This window comes from Strongylocentrotus purpuratus, unplaced genomic scaffold (assembly GCF_000002235.5).
Source record: "Strongylocentrotus purpuratus isolate Spur 01 unplaced genomic scaffold, Spur_5.0 spur5_scaffold_14, whole genome shotgun sequence".
Taxonomy (NCBI): domain Eukaryota; kingdom Metazoa; phylum Echinodermata; class Echinoidea; order Camarodonta; family Strongylocentrotidae; genus Strongylocentrotus; species Strongylocentrotus purpuratus.
The window spans coordinates 2,134,672-2,145,261 of NW_022145599.1; the positions used below are offsets into that span (position 1 = coordinate 2,134,672).

The following is a 10,590-nucleotide window of genomic DNA, read 5'->3' on the forward strand; positions in this document are numbered from 1 at the left end:
CCCCAAAGAAATCGCCCTACATCCCGATCGTTATCGACAATGTCTATGTATTGGCACTTGTAGATAGTGGATCATTCATCTCTCTGTTGAGTGCCAAGTTTTTGTCATCCATTCCAGCATCGCAAAGGAGCCCGTTGGAAAAGTTGACATCCATGGCATCTACTATCACAGGTGGGCTGGTAGACAACATTGGAACAATCGTACCATCTCTGCACTTAGGGAACAAGGCTACACAACACAAGTTCGTTGTTGCACGCAACATCACTCATTCAGTTGTCCTTGGATGGGACTTTATTGACAGCCAGAATGCCTGCATATCGCCAACATCGTTCAACATGCCTGGAAATGTTATTCCCTTCATCGATCGTCAGCAATACCAAGCCCCGCTGAAATGTAAAGTTTCTCTTGTTGGACAAGCTCGGATTCCCCCAAGCTGCGAAACTCATGTCCAGGGAAGATTGTCGTCACCACAGTTTGACATCACACCAAGAGACTACGATGGCTACTTTGAACCAACATTGCAAGATCACATTCCTGTTATCGGTGCCAGATCTCTGTTCAAGCCTCAAGATGGTCTTATTCTGGTACGCCTCATTAATCCCTCTGACGAAGCAGTTGATTTACCTGCAGACACCTGCCTTGGTCAATTCTTCTCCATTACTGGGGATACCGAAGAGGAATACAAGATCATGAGCGTAACTACTGACACTGATCCACAAGTGACAGACAAGTCACCAGTTGCTGGTGTTCTCCCTTCTTCAGAACTCACGAGGACAGAGTACGAGAAAGCTGAACATCTTCTTCAGACATACAGTGATATTTTCAGCACGACGTCTCAGGATATTGGTCAGACTGACATTATTCATCACCACATTGACACCACCACAGCTACTCCAATACGACAGAGGGCGTATCGAACTTCACCAGCAATGAGAGTGGAAATTCAGGAGCAAGTGGACGAACTTCTGCAAAGAGGCATCATTGAAGAGAGCTTCAGCCCATGGGCGAGCCCAATCGTCATGGTGAAGAAGAAGGACAACACATACAGATTTTGCGTGGATTACAGAAAACTCAATGCAGTAACTGTTCGAGATTCTCACCCTATTCCACGCCAAGATGATTCAATTGACTCCCTTTCTTCATCAGCATATTTCAGTGTGATGGACTTATCAAGTGGATATTGGCAGGTCAAGCTCGATCCCCAAGATACAGAGAAGACTGCTTTTACCACAGGCACAGGGCTTTACCAGTTCACTGTCATGCCATTCGGACTGGTCAACGCTCCCATGACATTTCAGCGTCTCATGGAAGCCGTTCTACATGGCCTCCACTGGTCTACATGCCTTGTATACCTTGATGACTGCATAGTCATGGGCAAAGACTTCGATGATCATTGCAAGAACCTCCAAGAAGTATTGCAACGATTGAGAGACGCTGGACTCAAACTCAAACCCTCAAAGTGTGGCTTTTTCAAGAAAGAAGTTACGTATCTTGGCCACATAATCAACACCGAAGGAGTGAAACCTGACCCAAACAACGTTGAGAAAGTCAAGTCCTGGCCTCAGCCGAGGACACCGACTGATGTCCGATCCTTCCTTGGCCTGGCATCTTTCTACCGACGTTTTGTGCCAAGTTTCTCTAAGATTGCAACTCCCTTGTCGACCCTTACACAAAAAGGTCAACAGTTTGTATGGACAGCAGAGTGTGAAAAGGCTTTTCAACATCTGAAAGAAGCTCTAACCAATCCACCTCTCCTCGCCTATCCAGACTTTGAAAAGGAGTTCATCCTATCTTCGGATGCATCCCTTCATGCAGTTGGTGCTGTCCTCTCACAGACTCAAGATGGTAGAGAACGTGTAATCTCCTACTTCAGCCAAACTCTCAGCACTACGCAGAAGAAATGGTCTACTTATGATCGAGAGCTCTGGGCAATTGTTACAGCTGTTCGCCATTTTCGTCATTATCTGAGACACCAACACTTCACTATCCTGACAGACCACAAACCTCTTTTGGCTCTCAGGAAGTTCCCAATTCAAGACGATGCAACTGGGAAGAGAACACGATGGATATTGGAACTCAATTCCTACACGTTCAGCCTTATTCACAAGAAAGGACAATCACACAGAAATGCAGATGCATTATCTAGACGCCCGAGTCAAGAGAGCCAAGTCACTCCAAGATTGACGGATCAGCTACTCAAGCACATGGTGACCAATCCACTGTGTAATGCAGTCGAGACTCGTTCATCAAGATCACGACTATCAACAGACGCATCTACTCCCAATGATTCAACGAGGCAGTCTGCACCAAACGTCCTTCATCCTTATCGTGGTGTAATCCTGGACAGTGATGTAGATGTTCAACATGAACAGCAACTAGATCAAGACATCAGTACAGTCATCGAATGCGTCAACAATGGTGAGCGGCCAACCATTCGACAGATCCGTAGACACAACCCCCGAGTTAGACGTCTCTTGTGGCAGTATCCCAAATTCATCCTGCAAGACGGTATACTCTACAGCATCCAGTGTTTAGATCAAGAGACGCACCAAGATGATAACAACAATTCATCTTTGTGAATGGGGTATACTTATACATGTACTATCATAAATGCACTATTAAATATTTTGTCTTTTTTCCTTTCAAACGCCCAAACCTATTTCGGACTAATTCAATGCTGCACTAGTATGAATATAACATAAACATTAATATAAGGAGAGTAAATTTATTCCAATTTACTAAGGGAAGTGATTCGGGAAGTTTTCAAAGATTACACGTACAGATTTTGGGATTTTCAATAAGGAAAAATAAAAAAATAAATAAAGGGATTTAAATATTTATTTTCCTCCTCGTCTTGCAAGATGTACACCCTAAACCAATCCCCTTTATGAACACAGACACGGGTACGTACAGCTATGAAGGGTTCAGACAAGGTTACTGCAAATAACATTGTGCACATAAAAGTACAAGTGGTCTGTTCCACTAAGTCAGATTCCTTGCATATTTCTCACTGGTCCATAGACGTTCTGATACGTTGTCTATTTGAAACTGATCAATAATGGCTCAAACATAAAGGATAAATCACCTCTATACAAGGAAATGATTTAAAAACTCATTCTTCCATGTCACTTGACTCAGGGTAATGACAAAGGCCGTATCATAGAATGATCCTACCGTGCAGGATATATCTCTTATGGCAGAGCAGGGACTTGTTAGTTGACAAGTCCCTGGGCAGAGTATGATACTATCTTGTGTGTATATCGTCAAATTATGGTAGCAAGTAATATCTAACATGTTTTTTTTTGCATGTCATTCTTCATGATGACGGCTCGAAAGGTTTCAGATACATTTTGAACGCTACATATATTTTTCTGATGGACGCAATATGGTATGCTTATATAACCTTATCTTCGTGAGATGAAGAGCGACCAAGGAAATCAAATAAAATATGATACAACGAAGTCATGTTGATTACGTTTCACATATTACTTGCTTGACATTTGGGACAAATAATATATATATATATTTAAATATTATTTTGTTTTCTAAATAGCCTTTAAAAACAGTCTGCCAATTTATTGGTAATGGGAAATACATGTCTCTTTAGAACTAATCAACGATTCCGACCCGTATATCATTCCAATTAACCATTATTTCATACCATTACTATTTTCCCCATTTGCCTGAATTTCAAAGGAATATACCTCAAAATAGAGCAGCCCCTCCCTCAAATCATCCGATCGATTCTGAAAACGATTTGTCAAGAATGGCTCTCTTTACTTCATCAGAAACGATAGATGTTCATTTTAGACCTCAGATTGTCGTATCTGAGAATGTGGATTCTATTCTTTGATCAGATTTAATATCACGATTGTCTGCAAATTGTATATCAGGATAGATGTTTTACACTATATAATGTAACTGAATCATGTCATAAGATGATGATGATGTTATAAACATAAATAGGAGCAAATTTAGAATACCCCACCACAAAAATTGACCAAAAGTTCGTAGGGTACCCAACTTCTTCTTAGTTGATCCCTCCACTATTTTGGAGATTCCTGGAGTCCAAATAAAGTAAATGTTTTAAAATCCGACCGGTTAGGAGCTTTGGAGAGTATTAGAACGAGAAGCATCAATTTTGTGTAGGAAAAAGAGCTTCACCAATAAAGATAAATCTAATCATCATCATCATCATCAAGAAATAATTGACTCGAACTCAATCGATATCTTCAAAATGAGACTGGATAAGCACTTGTGGTCTGAGCGATTCGATTTAAGTTAATTTGATATGATCAAAACCGTCCCAAATCTGCGCATGTGAAATAAGTTAACTCAAGAACATAACCAACCCTGAAGAAGTGACCGAGGATTACAGGATCTACCTCTCCTCGTATCATGATGATGATGATGATGATGATGATGATGATGATGAGGATGATGATGATGAGGATGATGATGATGATGATGATGGTGATGATGATGATGATGATGAGGATGATGATGATGATAATGAGAATTATTATTATTAAAGAGTATGAGTGCAAGAAGATAGACCAAGAAGATAGACCTGGAAGCTCGACTGCTGTCTCAGCATTCTTCCAGTATTTGCGGTAAAGGTAAAGGTAAAGGTATGATGATGATGATGATGAGGAGGAGGAGGATGATGATGATGATGATGGTGTTGATGATGATGATGATGATGGTGATGATGATGATGATGATCAAAATATTGCTTTAATCAGTAGTGAATAAAAAGTTCTTAGCAATTGGTTTTCATCTCCTTGTGAAACTGTCTCAACCTATCACTAGCAACAGTACCTAACTTGACATTAAAAGTAAAAGGTCGATGATGTCAATGTATATTGCCATCTTACAGCAGTAGTAATAATGTATTCTTGCGAAACCAATTCAAATGTTAATTTTGATCATACATTCATTAATCATATAATAATACATTCGTTAAGATACCATAATTTGCTATGACACGCATACATATGTGAGTGCTTGACTCCGACTGATCAAACGTATATTCTAAAGTAAAGTAAAGTAATGGTTTATAATGACATCAAGATTACTTGCACTTTGATATAAAACAAATGTTGATGTTTTGTATTCACCTGTTACAATTCCGCCTGGTGAATACGATGCCATATCCACCGAGATCGAATACGGACTCGTTGTCGTCTGTCCGTCGACTCCATGTCCTACAGGTATCATATCAAGGCAAGCTGAGGGTGGGGCACCTGTTGGGTAGGCCTCTGTGCCCCACCCCGAGAGCGAGACACCACATAACGACGTTAATAATAATAATAATAATTTATCTCTGATATTTGTTCTTATTTCCATGATTGCTTTTCGTCCTCCACCTGTCGTGCCAAAAGGGGCACACATTAAGTTCCCCTCTTCCAATAGATATATCCTTGTAGATGAAGTTGATGCTATAATATCACACTTGATGATGCTAGTATTGTCTCGAAGAGCATGACTTACGCCATGGGCAGGACTCCTTCTTAAAATTGGTCCGGGTTCAGGCTGTCTTTACGTCACACCGACCACCAAATGATGCTTGGTCCCACGCGTAAACTTTCTTTGCAGATTTATATATTCCTTTCCAATGTGATGAATTCTACAGAAGATCTCAAATACTACATGAAATGTATCCTTAGATGTTATATTACTTTAAACCGGAAAGATCAAGCCATTTTTAGCAGGGCTCTTACGACACTTGGAAAATATAGCTCCGTTACGTACCAACCACTAGACACGTAACTCTCTCATAACACCGGGGGCTTAGCTTTCAAATCTTGGCTATTCAGTGAAAGCGAAGAAACAGCATCCGTATTTCCTTGCACGGGTTTCATTGAGAGGAATCTTTTATTATGCAGATAGCCTGAGTAAGCCACACAATAACCGTCTTGGGCGTGGAGTTTGATCTGGACAAAAGGGAGATTCTCTTCGTTATTAAGTTGATGCACCGGAGCGTCAAGCATTGAAAACGATCGGAATGTAAACCAACCAACCATCAAATAAGTCAGTTGGACAACTCTCCTTGAAGTGCTATTCACTTTCTCCCCTGATTTCTATCAAATGGGTAGCATTCCTTATTCATGACAAATCGTTGACGTATTTTTATAGTTCATTAATAACATTAATAAAAAGTAACGTTTGAGAATGGGTAATGGAGGTTTAAAAAATATAACATCGTATCGAATGTACCCTGATCAGGGCTCTATTTGCTTCTCCAAGTTTAGGATGTCACTTAAATCAATACTTCTTATTGTGCAAATAGCATTCCAAAGCACCCGGTTTTAATGGAATGGCACCGATGGTGATCGCTATTTAATGTTGACCGCATTCCAAAGAATCAATTAAATCGATTATCAATTGTCGGAATCTGGTTAGTTTTACATGAGCTTGTACAGACAATTAGAGAACATGTTCTTTGATTTTGATTTTCTTTTTTAAGCACAAGGCAGTCTCCTCACTACACTACATGTTGTGACATCTTTGATTCAAGTTTCTTTTTGCCACGCCCATCTCTCCCCCCTCTCTTTCTCTCTCTCTCTCTCTCTCTCTCTCTCCCTCCCCCCTCTCTCTCTCTCTCTCTCTCTCATCCTCCTCTCTCTCTCTCTCTCTCTCTCTCTCACCCTCCCCTCTCTCTCTCTCTCTCGCCCTCCCCCTCTCTCTCTCTCTCTCACCCTCCCCTCTCTCCCTCTCTCTCTCTCTCTCTCTCTCTCTCTCACCCTCCCCTCTCTCTCCCCCCTCTCTCTCTCTCTCCCCTCCCCCCCCCCCTCTCTCTCTCTCTCTCTCTCTCTCTCTCTCTCTCCCATCCCCTTTCTCTTTATCATCCCATGTCCTGATCCGAGGAAGAGGACCTTATTTTCCTGCAGTATTCTTAGTAGCTGTGATTTTCTATTGTTATCCATTTTTTAGCTCATACCTGGTATTAAGTCTTCTTTAGATAAGTCTGTAAGACGTCTTAAGCAGGGCTCCCACTTAGCCGAGCTTGAGCCTCGAGTTGTGGCAAGCTGGCGCGATCTTATAGCAAGCTGTTTTATCATTACAAATATTTCTTGATATCAAGAAAAAAAAATTACCTTGTAAAGCAATGGTAATTCTTGTTATCAAGCATTGAATTCGTGAAATCAAGAATTCGATTTCGTGATATCAAGAAATATGTTTTAATGATAAAACTGCTTGCCATAAGATCGCGCTAGCTCGGCACAACTCGTGGCTTCAACTCGGCTAAGTGGGAGCCCTGCTTTAAGATGATTTGACAAGTTAAATGATGTTCGCATACAATGAAACAAAAGTAGAACATACCAATATTTATGGTTTGCATTTAATTTATTCTTCGTCCTATTATACTAAAGATTGATATGCTGAGGGGAAGAAACAGTATTGTATCGAGTTGTGAGCAAAACTCAGGGTTACACAACGTATTCTTGCAAGAGTGGTTCAAATTAGGTGACCCACTCATGCTCGACGTTTCGATAGGATTGTATTCAGGAGGATTGTGTCGGATTTGTATATAACAAGGGTTTATATGCCCTTATTTATTGTTAGATTACTATTGTATTGTATCGTATTGTATTCCATGCAGTATATTTTATCGCATGCAATGATGCAAACCGTACATTTTGATGGTAAACCTAATATAATGGCCTATAAAGACAACACTCACAACAGTCCCGGTTTACTCCATTAAATATCTTTCGTTCAGATAACCTCTCCCTTCCCGGAATGGTGTGTGACAATTAAATCTAAACAGACTAAGAGCTATAATGTATTCTTGTAAAAGTTTATTTGAGAGAAAGTGTTCATTCATGCCCTCATACTCCATGTTGCCAATAAATCTGATGCCGTATTGAAAAGGGTTGCTATTCCATTCAAGATATGGTGTCACCTAATCAGTAAGCAGTTGTTTACCTTTAAAGTTTCGACTTCAATATCACTATATTATCTCTACTATTTTATTAAAAAGGGGTGTTTTTTTTTCCTCTTTTTTTTTCTTCTCTCATCTATTTGGACTCCTGAGAAATTATTCCGAATTTAGGGGGATACATTGAGCATTTTTCATGATTTAGGGGGGTCTCCAAGGCAGGAAAAGCCCGCGAAAAGCCCGCGAAAGGGGGGTTCGGAAATGATGGCAGTCCTCAGATAGGGGTGCTTTCAAAAAGAGGGAACAAGCATATGCGTACCCTAAATAACACTGAGTGGGGGGGGGGGGGTGGGCGGGCGTTCCGCTCCCTGGGGGAGTATTCCAGCTCCATTTAGCCAGCGCACACAACTACTTTCGAGAAATCAATCTAAGGCAATTTTAATAGAGAACCGAAGCTGTGACGTCATAAAAATCTATTTTTTGAATTTCTCAAATTTTTCTTCATTTTCCAAAAGAGCATCAAAAATAATGTCCAAATGTCGAAAACCAATTGAAAATATTAAGTAATGGCTGAAATATGATCATCTGAATGAATATATTCCCTATAGGAACTCAGTGTTATATGCTCTGGCTCCTAGTGGTTAGGAGCCAGAGCATATAACACTGAGTTCCTATAGGCAATCTTTTTATTCAGATGGTCATATCTCAGCCAATACTTAATATATTCAATTGGTTTTTCGACAGTTGGACATTATTTTGTTATACTCTTTCGGAAAATGAAGAATAAATAGAGAAATTCTAAAAATAAATTGTTGATGACGTCACACTTCACCACCTTATAGCCTCGTGTGTCACCTACTGAAACGTGCGAAAATGATTTGTGTGGGACATACAGTAGGTATATCGAATTGCCCCTGCTTTGATTTTTGGAAGTAGTCGCGATCGTGTTAGATATATACTAATCTAAACAAATTCGTATATTATCGGGTATCCATTTAACACCTTGGTGCAATGAAAGGCAAATGTAGATTAATGCCACAGGGGGTCGAACCGTGAACCATATACCCCACAACCTGGTGACGTATCCACTAGACCACGACACCTTTAATATAAATTATGAATCTATTCTTTGAAACTTTTTCTCTTTTATCTCTAACTTTAAAATCATCGAAGGTGAAGCTAATGTGTTCTACATCTATTTGAATGTTACGATTAGGAGGATAAGTCGTAAGCCCAAGACATCGGATCTGTAGCCGCTCAGATTTAAATCCGTTCTTTACAAAATACCAAAAGGTTATTGCCCACTGTGTAAGAAGATGTACTATCGATGCCCTTCGAAGCATATCCGAAGACGCTGGAGGAGAAGCCATGACTGCTTTTCCTTTTTATACTTATTCAACTCCTTCGGAACACATTTACATGTTAACATAACCATTGTAGTATAATCTGAGCCCCCCCCCCCTTCCCCTCCGTAACATGGGTGCATCCACCCATGCATTTCCATTAGGAATCATATAACATTTACAATCGACTTATAAGTAGATATGAGATATAATCCACGCATGAAGGATATGTTTGTATACGTAGAATATAAAACACACATATAAATCCTGATTCACAGTCCAGACGGGATTAAAGAAGTACACAATGGCCCGAGTTCACAAAGGAGGTTTGTCGACAAACTTTGGTTTTTGTACGTCATATGACGCGTTTTACCCGTTTTTTACAAACCTGGTTTGTAAAGAACAAAAGGAGGTTTGAGCTCAAACCTTGGTCTGGGCTCAAACCTTGCTTTGTGAATTCGGGCCATGAAGTCTATTGACTCAATTTACTTATATGGTATGTTTGATAGCTGCTGCACAGTATTGTTATTTTCCCGCGTTTCTCAATTTGTTATCTGCCTCTTTATTTTTCCAAGGCGTTTCATACAGTGTTTTCGTGTTTTACCGACTGTACTTTGTAGTATATCTACTTGCTCGTGACCAAATATTAAAGTTAATATAACGTTTCCTTCCATTGGTGATATGGGATAACTTTTTTTTTTTAAATGCAGACACGCTGATATTAATCGCATAAAGTAGGGATATGGCATTATATGATTTTATAAGTATTTACAATGAAGAAGAAACATTAAGAAAGACGGTCGTATGTGCCTGACATTATAAAGTCGCATCGAAAATTCAGTGACGTAGATGGCGGTATTTGAAAATAAAGCAAGATTTCAGAAGAAAAATGCTTCGATAAATTGAGCGAGAGTGGGGACCTTCTGTCGTTCACGATGGCCTTCTCTTTATTTGTTCCCAAGCGGGATTCCCTTCATGATCGAGAAGGTTCTCAAGCAAGTCAAGAGGGCCATCTACATATAGACTGTTTTGCATGTTTATACAAAAGATAAATGTATATTTTCATTTTTTTCTTGTATCATGACAGCTACCATAATACAAATAATGTAATAGAACTATCTGAAAGTTAGTTTTTCAGGAAATCGAAAACGACTACATTTTCAATTACACCTGTTAGATTGTTGCCAATTCATAATATTTTCCCCCTTAAAATACCTGGCGTCAATCACGTTTGGAAAATCAACATATTAGACACAATAGTCAGAATTGCTTGCTCTCTCTGCTCATGTATGACGTTTTTGATTATTATGTTAGGAAAATTATTCACAAGTTGGTCGGCTAGACTTGAACAAAATTGTAATA

General features: G+C 39.7%; 1 protein-coding gene across 1 annotated transcript in view; it reads right to left on the reverse strand.

Annotated features, from left to right (window-relative positions):
* LOC576169 overlaps positions 1 to 5,425 on the reverse strand; it is a 193,001-nt gene extending 187,576 nt beyond the window's left edge. The window contains exon 1 of the mRNA XM_030984926.1: positions 5,121 to 5,425. Within this exon, the coding sequence (XP_030840786.1) occupies positions 5,121 to 5,394 (274 nt within the window). The 5' untranslated portion in view covers positions 5,395 to 5,425. The remainder of the gene's footprint in view (positions 1 to 5,120) is intronic.
* Between the last annotated feature and the right edge of the window lie 5,165 nt (positions 5,426 to 10,590).